The sequence below is a fragment of the Myotis yumanensis genome, unplaced genomic scaffold (genome assembly GCF_028538775.1).
Source record: "Myotis yumanensis isolate MYYU_CA2020_CCGP unplaced genomic scaffold, mMyoYum1.0.hap1 SCAF_5, whole genome shotgun sequence".
Lineage (NCBI taxonomy): Eukaryota > Metazoa > Chordata > Mammalia > Chiroptera > Vespertilionidae > Myotis > Myotis yumanensis.
Window position 1 is genome coordinate 39,273,995 of NW_027223756.1, and position 13,600 is coordinate 39,287,594.

The window sequence follows — 13,600 nt, forward strand, 5'->3', positions numbered from 1 at the left end:
GAGTTTGGTGCTATCCACTGTTTCAGGCATCCACTGGGGGTCTTGGCAGGCATCCCACTCAGATAAGGGGAACTCATGTACTAGCAAAATGGTAGCAATGATAATTGCTACATGGGGGTATTCTTGGTGCTTATCTTCATGAACATTCACATAGTTGTGAAAACTAATAATAATATTAGCTTTTCAGACAGCATAGTGTTTTGGAGAGTTTAAATTAACCAAGTACATTTGCCTATCATAGAAGGAATATTGGGGAAAAATTGAAATTTTCAAATCCTGTCAACTGTTCCAGCTTTTGAAAACATCATTACTCATTCCTTCTGTATTACTTTTGTGAGAAGACCTTAACTTTAAGAACACTAATTTGAGATGAAATTTGTATCCTCCTGGTGACTAGGGCCTGAGGTGTTTAAATGACCTTTGTAATCCCAGGGGGTGACTGCTGTAGGTCAGGCTTGAGGTCACTGGCTGAGGAGTTACAAAGTCATCGTTTTGGCCGGGAGGATAGTAAACTTGGGCTACAGACAAAGCTGTTGTAGTGTGGAAAGAAAACAAATACTCAGTCCTCTCCTCTGAGCACACATGCTGGCTATAAGCAGCCAGTGTTGGTGGGTTGGAGTTGATGATCATTATAAATCTAGTACGCCTTGCGGTTGACCATTTATGGTCAGGTTGAAGTTACTGATGTTTGGGAACATTTCCAGGGAAATAAGCATTTTCAAGGACAGATAAAGAATCTTAAAACTGTGGAGATGGAAGGATTTTATGGTGGTCCTTTCTTCTGGATCTAGAAAGGCTAACAAAGGAAGAGTCCGTCGTATGGATGCTCTATTGGGAGAACTGAAGGAAGAGTGTTGCTCTAACTTCCTGCTAGAACACACTAGTACTCAGTCTTTGAATAAAAGAATCTGATGACACACAGGAACTTGCATGATGATTGCAATACATGGTTATGGTAACCAGTGTTGCCCTGTCTTGAAAATATCCCCTTGTGATGTAAATGTTCCAGATGTGATCTGGTCAAAGTTCAGAGGACTTGTAACCTCCTATCATCTGGGCACAATTATGAAGGCCCATTATTTGGTAGGTTGTTCTGCAATTATTTGCCCTATTGGTGTCTATTGACCATGTGTTCTTGTTCAGTGTACCAGCAGATCACAGACAATTAGACGTATAGATTTACACGGGGATTGCAGGCTTGGCATTAAGCCATTGAATATTTAACTTGCATGTGATCTTTTTTACGTGACATTTTTCCAAGCCAGTTTCCAACACCATGCTATACTTGTCCAATTTATTATTTAAAAAAGAAAACCTCTGATGTAAAACTTTCCTTGTACCTACGTTATTACTAATTTTATGTTATTCCTTTCTAACATGTAGGAAGGATTTTAATTTTTAATTTTATTATCAATGCCACTAACTACTAGTATGTAGTAGTCTCAGCTTCGTGATACTAAAATTTTGGTGAGAATGCCACCTGTTTGAAGGTGTGAGCACTGTTGGTAGGAATATAACTCAGTACAGACACTTTGAAGGCGAATTTAGCAGTGTCTCTAAGAACTGAAACAGCAGGGACCCAACAAATCTACTGCTAGTTATAACTTTGGAGAAAAACTTAGATATATGCACAGTGAGGCAAGTATGAAGATGGTTAGTGTAGCCCTGGGCGTAACAGCGAAGACCTGTGTCCACCTTGCATGTACACCAGTCAGGGATGCCTCAGTGGAGTGGATGTATTACTCTGAAATTCTCTATAGCAGTTAAAATGAGAACAACGCAGCTCATACTTAAGTAATGTGGAAAAATTTCTAAGATGTACATTGAGTGATAAAGCAAGGAGCTGAAAGATAAGGACAACATTATGTCTACAGCATTATGCACAGACACACACTTCTACAAAACAATGCTAAATCTTTCCAATGGCTACACACATGGATATAAATGCAAACAGGTGGATTCGGAATGATACATAACAAATAAGGACAATGGTTTCATCTGGGGAGAAGAGGCAAATGACTGGGATTGGGGGTAGAGTCCAGTATCTGTAACTCTTTCATCTTTTAGAAAGATACTGTATTTGTGGGCTTCTGAACTAATTAAAAATGAATAATAAAAATGAAAAGAAATCTAATTCAAGTCATCAATAAAGATGTTTTAAAAAGAAAATAGCCTTAAGTTCATCTTTAAAAATATTCCCTCATTGCCCTAGCCCGGTGGTTGGCAAACTGCGGCTCGAGAGCCACATGCGGCTCTTTCGCTCCTTGAGTGTGGCTCTTCCTAAGCCTTAGGAGTACCCTAGTTAAGTTAATAACAATGTACCTACCTATATAGTTTAAGTTTAAAAAATTTGGCTCTCAAAAGAAATTTCAATTGTACTGTTGATATTTGGCTCTGTTGACTAATGGGTTTGCCGACCACTGCCCCAGACTGAAGGGTCTCGGGTTCAATTCTGGTCAAGGGTACATGTCCCAGTTGTGGGCTCAATCCCCAGGGGGGTGGGGGGGGGTGTGCAGGAGGAAGCCCATCAGTGATTCTCTCTCATCATTGATGTTTCTCTCTCTTCCTCTCCTTTCCCCTCTGAAATCAATAAAAATATATTGAAAATATATATATTCCTCAATTTTAAAGAAATAATACCTATAAAAATAAGAAACCAATGATAAGACTTAGCAGCATGAGAAAGTCCAAGAACATCTTACCAATGGAGGATCCTTAGTGTGCCCTGTGGACGTGTTGGGACTGTGCACCAAACCAACCCATGCTTCTGCTGTCCCATGAGATGGCCTGTTCCTGGTCCTCGTCTGTCCTTATTCTGTATGTATTTCGGTTTCACCTTCCATAAAGATCTGGAAACTAAAATGCCCAAGAGTCCCACTTTGAGGAGCAAGGCAAAACCCGATGAAGGGATACTTGCAGAGATTTTCTCTCAAGATGCAAGTGCAACCACCATGTTCCTAGTGGGAAGGATAAAACAGGGAGTGTGGAAGGTCATATGGTGACTGTGTGTTTAATATTTCTGAGGAATTGCTAGACTGCCAGATCCTTTTCTACTTTAGCAAAATCTTTTTATGTTTTCACCAGCAATACATGGAGTTTTCAATTATGCTACAAAATGTTATTTTCCATTTTTTAAATTATAGCCATCCTAATGGATGTGAAGTAATAGTTCATTGTGGTTTTGATTAATATTTCCCTAATGAGTAATTGTGTTGAATATCTTTTCAAGTATTTACTGTCTTGTACATTGTAGCATTATAGAAAGTTTTGAAATCAAGTCTTCCAAATCTGTTCTTCTTCTTCAAGATCATTTTGGCTATTTTGGATCCTTTGCATGACCATATCAATTTTAGGATCAGCTTGTCAATTTCTTCAAAAAAGGAAGTTGGTTGCCCAGCCAGCGTGGCTCAGTGGTTGAGTGTTGACCTATGAACCAGGGGGTCACAGTTTGGCACATGCCTGGGTTGCAGGCTCGATCCCCAGTAGGGGGCATGCAGGAGGCAGTCAATCAATGATTCTCATTACTGATGTATCTATCTCTCTCCCTCTCCCTTCCTCTCTGAATCAATAAAGGAAGTTGGCATTTTGACAGAGAATGCATTGAATCTGTGGACCAATTTGAGTATTACTATCTTAACAATAGTAAGTCTTCCAACCCATGAACATGGATAACTTTCCATTTACTTACATCTTCTTTAATTTCTTTCAACGTTTTGTAGTTTTCAGTTTACAAATCTTAAACTTCTTTGGTAAAATTTATTCCTAAATTTTTTTTTTTTTAAGCTATTGAAAATGAAAGCATTTGGTGCTGGGCTCTTCTTTTGGGGGAGTGTTTTATTACTTGACATGCATTCTCTATTACTAGTGATACTGACATTTTTAAAATATTGTTTTGTGGCAGCTTATTATATAATCAGTTCAGATACACTCTGAAAATTCAATCAGATTAAATTGCATTGACTCTTCAATCATCTCATACATCAATTCCAAAATGGTTTATATTTAACAGGTTTATAGTGCCTTTTAACATCTGGAAGGGCAAGTTTCTCCTCATTACTCTTATGATTTAAAAAGTAAAATCATGCCCTGGCTGGGTAGAGCAGTTGATAGAGCATCATCCCAATATGCCAGGTTTGCAGGTTTGATTCCTAGTAAGGACACATACAAGAATCAATCAATGTTTCCTTCCATAGAACTTCACAAATATGATATTTCATTTTCATTTAATAGGCAGGAAAAGTTTGATGAGCCTCTTCTGGATTTACTTTCCTACCTTAATTTCCAGCTGTTGTCTCAAAGCAGTTTACTACTGGGAGGGCACCGGAGCCACTAGCCTGTAATTAGTAAAGGCTGTAAAATCTAATTCCTACCAGAGGGAAGGGTGTGATTATCTGATTATCGCAAAAGCACTCCTAACAATCTGAGCAGAGCCCTTCTCCAGTGCATACAATCTGCCATGGATAAGCCGAGGACCAGGAGGGCTGGTGGTTTCCCTTACTGCAGGGGTCCTCAAACTAAGGCCCGCCGAAAACATTTATCCGGCCCCGCCGGGTGTTTTTGCCTCCGCTGCCTGTTGCTTAGCAGCCGACTAGTTTTTTTTTAAACTATAGTCCGGCCCTCCAACTGTCTGAAGGTCAGTGAACTGACCCCCTGTTTAAAAAGTTTGAGGACCCCTGCCTGAGTCCAAAAGCCCGAAAAGCAGGGGAGCCCGGATGGGCCTCCCAGTCTGAGGCTGAAGGCCTAGAATCTTTTTTGTCCATTTAAAAGGTTTTATTTTTACCCCTAAAATCTAAAAAGTGAATTTGTTATTCTCATGTTTATTTATCCAAATGAAGTTTACAATATTTTGTATAGTTTTAAAATTGTGTTAGAATTGGAACTAGTATTGTTTAAAAATTTCAAATATGGTTAGAAAAATTTTACACTATTTTACTATATGCTTCCATTCGGGTACATTTATGGAGTTTTTTAAAGCTGTCACTAAATTTTTGTACTTTTCATTATTTAGATTATGAGCAATTATTATTAATTCCAACATAATTTATCTTGATATTATGAGGAACATTCCTCTTTCCTTTATAGTTCCTAAATAGTCATCACTGGAACCTAGTAGTTTTTTTTTTTTTAATAATGAGTTTTATATTCATCATCTTACAAAATTTCTCCTATTGGTTCCGTTTTTCAAAGTTATCATTATTTTCCTATTCATCCTTGTAATTGGGTAAATTGAGAATGTAAGTAATTTGAGTGCTCATGGTTCAGCTGAGAGCGAGTTGATTGCATCGGAGAATAGTGTGGCTGTGTGTGTAAAGTGTGTGTTGGGAGGGGGCTGGGTAGGAACTTGAGACAACTATCTTAATGGTGTCTCCTTAGAATGAATACTGTTTGTCTTGGAAACCTAGATACCCAGAGCTGAACTAATTACTTCTTGTGACATCTCCTCTCCTGGTTTTGGTCGCAACTATGAAACAAGGGGTTATTGTGCGTGGAATGTAGTTCTGCAAGATCTGTGGGCCATTAGCATACAAATTACTTAATCGTTTGCATCTATTCCCAAAATTTCTGGATACTATTGTGCATAAGTGTAGATGAAAACAAAACCATTTCCATCTTTGTGTCCTTTCAGGCTGTGACCTTTGACCAACCTCACTGTCCTGGGCATGTTGTCTCAAAACTTTCTAGTTGATAATTGATGATTATCTGTTTCTTAAAATGTAGCCATAAATATGTTTGTGAGTAACATATGGAATGGCATGACAACGGATATAAATATCAAACTGGAGATAGGATGACCACCAGGAGGCATGGCCCTGGCACTACTGCGTACTTTGTCCCTTTGCCTCATCAATCACTAGTACCTGAGTTACACTGTAAAAACTGGAGAGTAACAGGAGTCTTTAGCAGATAATAATCTGTGCAAAATTGCTGGGTCAAATCTTCCTTTAAGCAAAATACTCTATAATAAATTCTGTTATATTCTATGGAGTTGCCTGCTTTATCTTTTGGTCTGAAGTTACCTTTTCGTTATGGTGGCCATTACACCTTTGCCTCGCTGTCAGACATCCTGTTAAAAAATATTTGGACTTAGGTCTTATTATCCCTTTGCTCTTAGAAGACTCAGGTTTCTGCAACACAGAAATCTGCTTTATTTCAAGATAATTGGTAACCTGATGAGTGTGTTGAATGAACTCAAAAAGAGTCTAGAGGCTTTGGCTAGAAATAAATGATAAAGATTTATTCCAGGGTCTTAGGGTTTACAAACCAGAAACACAAGTAGGCAAAACCCAGAGTATTCCAAACAAGAGAATAAAGCTAAGAGTTCTTATAATAAATTAAAACGTACATGCTTGAGAAGAATCAGTCCTGCGTTGTTAGCCTCTGGCCTGGTCCAAGATGGGAGTCCTCTAGATCAGTGGTTCTCAACCTTGGCTGCACATTAGAATCACCTGGGAATCTTTTGAAAATCCTGATTTCCGGGCCTCATCCTCTGGAAATTCTGTTTCTTTGTTACTAATGTTGTGGCCCCACCCCATAACAAACAGAATTTCCAGAGGATGAGGCCCGGAAATCAGGATTTTAAAAAGATTCCCAGGTGATTCTAATGTGCAGCCAAGGTTGAGAACCACTGCTCTAGATGACCGGTTGTCGGGATAATGGAAGGCAGGTGGTCTGGATACAAGAACAACCTTTCCTTAGTCCTTCAGGGGGTAATCAGAAGGTTATCTGGAGGTTTGAAGACAGGGGACTGGAAAGTGCAGGAGTTTAATTTCCCAGGCTAGTATTCCTGTTGTAATTTGAAATAAATTACTTTATTTTAGTAACTTCGCAGCTTGATTGTAGTGACTCCATTTTATTTCCTCACTCTCTTCCTCAGGTGCTACAGTAGCAGTAAGCATTCCTTAGGATGCCTGCCGAGATCACCTGGAAGGGAGCTGTCTTAATAGACTTTCAGTGCAGATAAAACCTGCCCGTTCTAGGGAGAGATGTCAGAGAACACACACCAGCCCCCAGGAGAGTATGCCTGGTTTTAAAGCTCCAAAGAATCGACTCTTACTCCCAATGAACACGCTAGAAATGCGTCTAAAGCTAAGCCCCTCTTGGAGACTTATGACCAAACGCACTCATGGATGCCCTTTTGAAACCAAACATGTTCCTAAATAGAGCAACTTCTGTATTCTCACCTCTTCCTGGAAGCTTTCCCTAACCCTACCTGCCCCCAGGCCGACTTACCTCTGCTGAAATCTCACTTCATTTTCCTCCCCTTGACACTCCCTAGTGGTATTTGTGTTGCTCATGCCCCCAGTGTCTCCCTCACTGCGCCAGAAGGTCCCACCTCATTGGGCATCTCCCACCGCACTTACCAAATGCTTTTCGCATTGGGCGCTCAGAACGTGAAGATTTATAAATGGGTGGATATTTTCCTAATCTGTAGTGCCTGCTATATTCTACGGAAAGCTACCAAAATGCTACTCTATTTCTGTAGTCAGGATTTTCACAAAACTACCCGGTCTCCAAGACATGCCTAACGATTTAGCAAGGGTTAGTGACACTTGGAATAAAGACATGAGCGCCAGGCCATCACGATAAGGATCTTCGTTTTCCCACGTAGGCTTGTGTTCTTATTAGGTTGGCGAAGAAAACCTTTCCTCTTAGCAACCCAATGCGCTCCCCTCCTCGGGCCTCTTTCTCTCCTTTGTTGGTAAATGACTTCAGCCTGTGCCTTCAGTTTTAACAGTTTGTGTCCCGCGCATTGCCCCTCTCTTTTGGTGATTAGAGACATTCAAATCCTATTGTGACACAGGACCCCAGCCCCGATTCTGACTGCTCTGCTTCTTGGGGGTGGACAGTTTCTCTGCACCGAAACGCTGGCTCTGGAAAAGAACGGGGAGCAAGTGTCATTTAAACTTTAAAGACTGAGTCACGGCCGGCTGCACAGCAAGAGCTCCTCCGAGCGCACAAATACCTAACGTGGTTCGCTGGCGCGGGGCTGGGCTGGGGCGACTTCGGGGGAACCAGCCGGGTGGAGCCCCCGCCGCGCCCCGCACCTCCCCGCCCTCCCCGGGGCCGACCTCGCGCGCTTGCGTGCTGCGGCCCGAGCGCCCGGCCCGGCGAGCCCGGAGCGGGCAGGGGGCGGCGCGCCGGGAGGGCGGAGAGCGGCCGGTGGGGGCGGTGGGTGTCGGGGGTGGAGATGTAGAAGATGTGACGCCGCGGCCAGGCCGTGCCAGACGGTGGACTCCGTGCCCGCGGCTGCAACCGGATCCCGGGAGCTGCAGCGCAGGGAAGCGGCCCTCCCGAGAGTGGCGGCCGCGGAGACTCGGAGCCCCAAATCCCCGCTCCCGGGCCGCCCGGCTCCCCGCGCGCCAGGGCCGGCGGAGAGGGCAGGGCCGAGTGGCACGAGGCTGGGGGCCCGCGGCCGCGGGCCGCCGGGCGGGAGGCTGGGGGGCCGGGGCCGGGGCCGGGGCCGCGCCTCGGAGCGGGTCGGAGGCCGAGGCAGGGGCCGAGGGGCGGCGGCTCCCCGCGCGGCGCCAGGAGCTCGGGGACCCCGGCAGGGCTCCGGTGGGGCCATGGCCGCCGGGAGCATCACCACGATGCCCTCCCTGCCGGACGACGGCGGCAGCGGCGCTTTCCCGCCCGGCCACTTCAAGGACCCCAAGCGGCTGTACTGCAAAAACGGGGGCTTCTTCTTGCGCATCCAACCCGACGGCCGCGTGGACGGGGTCCGGGAGAAGAGCGACCCACACAGTGAGTTGTGGCCCACCCCACCCCCATCTCCTGGGGCTTCCACTCTTGCTCCATGCCAGGCTCTGCCCCAGCCCCAATTCCATCTCCTGGGGTGCCCCATCCACCCCAGTCCCCCGCTTCCATCTCCTGGGGTGCCCCATCCACCCCAGCTCCCCACTTCCATCTCTTGGGGTGCCCCATCCATTCCAGGCCCCCACTTCCATCTCCTGGGGTGTCCCCTTCTCTCCACTCCAGCCCCCCGCTTCATCTTCTGGGGTGCCCCCCTCCGTTCCATTCTAGCCTCTGCGCCTCTTCTTTTCCCTCGGACCCAGTGGGACTGCGGTTTCTTTCCGCGGGGCCCTCGACGGTTTCAGGTTCACCGCCCGCCACCTTCTCCCTGGGGCTGCGGTGTCGGGTTACGCGCCCCCCGGGTTTTAGGGGTGCCAGTTTCTCCGAAAACCCGTCCCCAGGGCGCGCAGCCGGCTCCCTTCTCGCGGACAACTTGTTGCGCCGGGGATGCCAGCGGCGGGGAGAGGTGTGTCTCGCCCCCAAGTCCCGACTCTTCGGTCGCACGCGCGCAGCCCCGCCGGCAAAGACCGAGGGGACGCGGCCGAATTACACGTCCTTTGTTGGAAGAACACCTTTCCGAATCGCGCCCCTAAATCCCGATCCGGTAGGACCCAAGCAGTTGGCACGCAGCTCTCTCTCACCCATCCATTTCTTCTCTCCCGCCCCTCCCCGCCCCCAATTGCCAAAAGCTAAAAAAGCAAAATATAAAGACTTAGTTAATAAAATGTGACAGACCTTTGTTTCAATAGTGAGAAAACCTACAAAAACTGACCTTCCATCCGCAGTGATTAGCTTCGGGGCCCTGAGCCGTGGCCAGTCCCTGAAGCGGGAATAACATGTAGTTTGCATCAGGGTTGAGGAGCCCGTGAGAGCGTATGTAAAGCGCATTTGCCAGTCTACGCTTTTGTGTGCTGTAAAAACAACCTGCCGTGGTTATAGAAATAGCCGAAATCATTGGTTGTCAGACTTTAGGTTCTCTCCGGGAACCACCTGGAGGGGTTGTCACAACACATTGCTGAACGACTCCGAGTTGCGAGTTGCGGACTCCTTAGGTCTGGACGCCAGCCTGATCATTTGCATTTCCAAGGAGTTCCCAGGGAATGCTGAGCGGGGACGCACTTTGATGGCACTGGTCTAGAGCAGAGGGAGAAAAGGGCATGAAATAGGCTGATTGGCAACACTGTTGGAATTTGATGTGATAGAAATAGGGTCCGGAAAGATGTTAACAGTCATCCTGTAGGTGTAGGTAAAACACCTGTGCTAAAAGCTGGGCTGCTGGCTTCCCTCCCTCAGAGGTTTCAGGTGGAATCTGATACCCTATTTACCTGAGAAAAGGCCAGCAGGAGCCTAGAGCTCCACTCTGTAGCAGTTAAGGTTTGTATCTTATGGAGCTAAAGAATGTCAGTCACTCTGGAATGAGGGTGGGCAGACCACCGGGGCAAGCAGAGAAAGCTGTGCAACCAAACCTGGGTTTACAAAGGACAGGGAAATTTGCTTTTATTTTTATTTATTTTTAAATTTATTCTTATTGATTTCAGAGAGGAAGGGAGAGGGAGAGAGAAATAGAAACATCAAAGATGAGAATCATTGATTGGCTGCCTCCTGCATGCTCCCCGCCTCGGAATGTGCTTGACCCAGAATCCAACCATGACCTCCTGGTTTATAGGATGAAGCTCAACCACTGGGGCACTCTGGCCCAGCAGGAAATGTCCTTTTAGAGTAGTCCGGTCTTTATGGATTCCAAAGTAGTAATAAGCAAAAAATGCAGGTCTTTATTTATTTTTTTTTTCGGGCCTGCCATAATTTAAAAATCTTACCAATCACTGACATTATCAGGTCAAACGGAAAGATGTTTGTGAGCCAGTGTATGGGTCAGTGCTGTGTCTGTCTTGGTAACTTGTGTGTTTGAAGCCTGTTCCACAGTTGTCTGCTGGGCTGGCTCAGCCAATGAGGGTAAGCTGCATATACGTCCCACTCAGTTTTACCATTTTCCAGTAACACAAACTGTTCATAGTAAATAAAATAAAATAATAAATAAAAAGGAGCCTGACTAGAAGACAGAAAAACTCTCCTCCAGATTAGGTTTGATTGGGCCTTCCCTTTACCTCTTTTCCCCTCAGACACTGTCTTAGTTGCTGAACCAATTTTTTTCTTTGAAGGCTTGGGTGCCCTGTTTCCATTAGAATAACACTTAGGGGCTCATGAGTTAGGATAATTCGGAAGTGCATACTACGTCACCACCTCTGTAAAAACTACTGCTTTCTTCCCAGCGGTGGATTGGGCTGTCATTTTTATAATCTATTTTAACTCAGTGGTTCTCAAATGGGGGTGATTTTGCCCCCAGGGAACATTTGGCAAGGCCTGGAGACATTTTTGGTTGTCATACCCCAAAAGGTGCCACTGACATTTCACAGGTGAGGCCAGGGACACTGTTGAACATCCGACAGTGCACAGGTACTTCCCTATCCCTCAGCAAAACATTTTCTGACCCAACTGTTAACAGTGCTAAGGCTGAGAAACCCTGCCAACTTGATAACTAGCTAAGGACAGATGGTAGAAGAGTGGAGTACTCATCCGGGTATGTGGTGAGTACTGATTTTTTTTAAGACCACCTTTTATCAGGCAATAGACTGACAAGAATACAAACCTGAAAATGATGAATTTAGGCTACTTAGTGTAGCTCAACATGGACATAAGTTTAAGTTCAGCATATTTTTCTGGCAGGTCAGTAGTTGACCAAAGCAGGAGGACTTAAGAAAAATGTGTGTAGACATGCTATAATATGCTCTCCAGCACATCTCCAGGCCCCAGAGCAAACACAGCTGACCAACATACATGAACACATGTTAGTGGTTGCCGCAGTTTCCCATGGATTATGGCTCAGATGTCTAGACCTGAAAAACCCATGGATGGCCCGATTTCCTGTGTTATCCAGTTGACCTGTAAGCGTGTCCTTGAGGATTGATTCCTTTGGGATTAAAGCTTTCTGTCCTGCTGTCTCCTAAAATGCAGACACCTCTGAAAGGAAGAGTTTGGCTGTTTTCAGATTTTAATTTTTAGTGTGACTTAAATTGTGATGTAATTTCTTCCCCAAAAGCTGACCAGAAGGACCGGAATTTTGGAGGGATGCTTTGAAGACTGGCATACATGTGGGGTGCTGGTGAGGTGTGGGGGCTGTGGCTCAGGTACTGAAGAGGAGACAGGACTCGGGGACAGAGGCAGACATGAAGGGGGAGGTAGTAGATGACTGAACCCAGTGTTTCTAACGTCTTGGTGTTGCTGCAGCTCATCTTTGCTTCATACCCAGGTGCTCAATTGCATTGTTGCACTCAGAAGGGCCCATTTTCCTGCCCTTGCTCCTAGTCCTAGGGAACCTTCTTTGATGTGAGGGTCCTGGCGAAAGCAAGTTCTGGTGACAGTCTGCTTCCCCAGCGCGCGTGCCGCACATCGCCTTCCCCTGGGCGTCCTGGGTGTTCTGGTAGGTCTCTTCCAAACATCCATGGGGATGTGTAAGGTGCAGTGCGTTCTCTACAGCAGTGAACCCTGTGAAGACATTCAGAAGAGAGAACGTTTTATCCCAAGTAGCACGTACAACATGTGCTGGAGTAGTGAGATGTATGCTGCTTGTGTAGCATTAAATATGTTCCAGATGCTCTTATTGAGGGAAAAGTGAAGGTAGTTAGAAGTGCTACATCTACCCTTGGGCTTCTCCCAGGAGGTGACTGCCTGTTGCCACACTCCTCTGCCTCCAGGCCCAAGAGGACACAGAAACTAGGAGAGCTGAGGCCCCGCCCACTCCCACTCCTATGGACCAGGATGGATCCTGGTGACCTGACACCCTGCTTGCCCTCTGCCATGGTCCAGTCTCTGTGCAGCCCCGACTATCAACACATGCACTTGTGACATTCAGAGGGAGGCTTCAGACCTGCTGGTCACCGGTCTCATTTTGTAGAAGAGGATATCGGGGTTCACCTGCCGATTTCTCTTGGGTCCTCTGAACGAGCTTCTTGCCTACCTAGCCCCTTGCCTCATTGCTCTCTTCCATTCAGTCAGAACGAGCACCCTCTGGGTCCCCCTTCATAGGGTCCTCTGTTTCAGGGGACTAACAGAGCAAGCCCCTCTTCCTAGTCCACAGGTTGCCTCTGGTTGGATTCCTGGGGTAGTAGATAAACCCATCTTTACTTCTCTTCGTTTATGTAAAGGGAACCATTGAGATCACAACACTAGATTCTCTCCCCCCACCTTTTTACTGGTAGGTCATACCTGGCAAGTGGATCCCACTGATTTGCCTTAGTAAACGTGGCATTTACTGTGATGCTACTTGTGTGCAGTAAGCAAGTGAAGTAAGAATCTAATAGCTCATCTGATGGTGGAAATCATGTAATCGGTGCAGCAATAAAAGGACAATTCATGAGTCATAGCTATTACCACACCTTAGGAGCCTTGAAAGATGAGTGTGATGCCAAGTGACTTCAGCCTAGAGGAAGCAGCATCCCCTCCTGACATGCCTGCAGGCTGTTGCTGTGTTTATAAAGTGGCCATTATGTAATTAGACTTTGATGGTGGTGTCACAACGGCTTCTAAGCAGTCTCCTTTTGATTGATGATACCACTTTAAATGGATGGCCATGATTTGTGAGTTCAATTTAAAAACAAAAGGTTACAGATGTAATAATCAAAATAAGAACCATCCTTTGTACATTATCATTGTAAAATTGACCTATTCCTCTCCATGGACATTCTCAGAAATCCCCACCAGTGACATAAGAAAAGGCGATTTAAGGTCTTACATTATTAGAATCGTTATTGAC

At 45.4% G+C, this 13,600-nt stretch overlaps 1 protein-coding gene across 1 annotated transcript in view; it reads left to right on the forward strand.

The window, feature by feature from the left end:
* The first annotated feature begins 8,475 nt into the window (after positions 1-8,475).
* The window catches only part of FGF2 (fibroblast growth factor 2), a 40,398-nt gene continuing 35,273 nt past the window's right edge, over positions 8,476-13,600 (forward strand). The window contains exon 1 of the mRNA XM_070415154.1: positions 8,476-8,742. Coding sequence (XP_070271255.1) covers positions 8,565-8,742 — 178 coding nt within the window. The 5' untranslated portion in view covers positions 8,476-8,564. The remainder of the gene's footprint in view (positions 8,743-13,600) is intronic.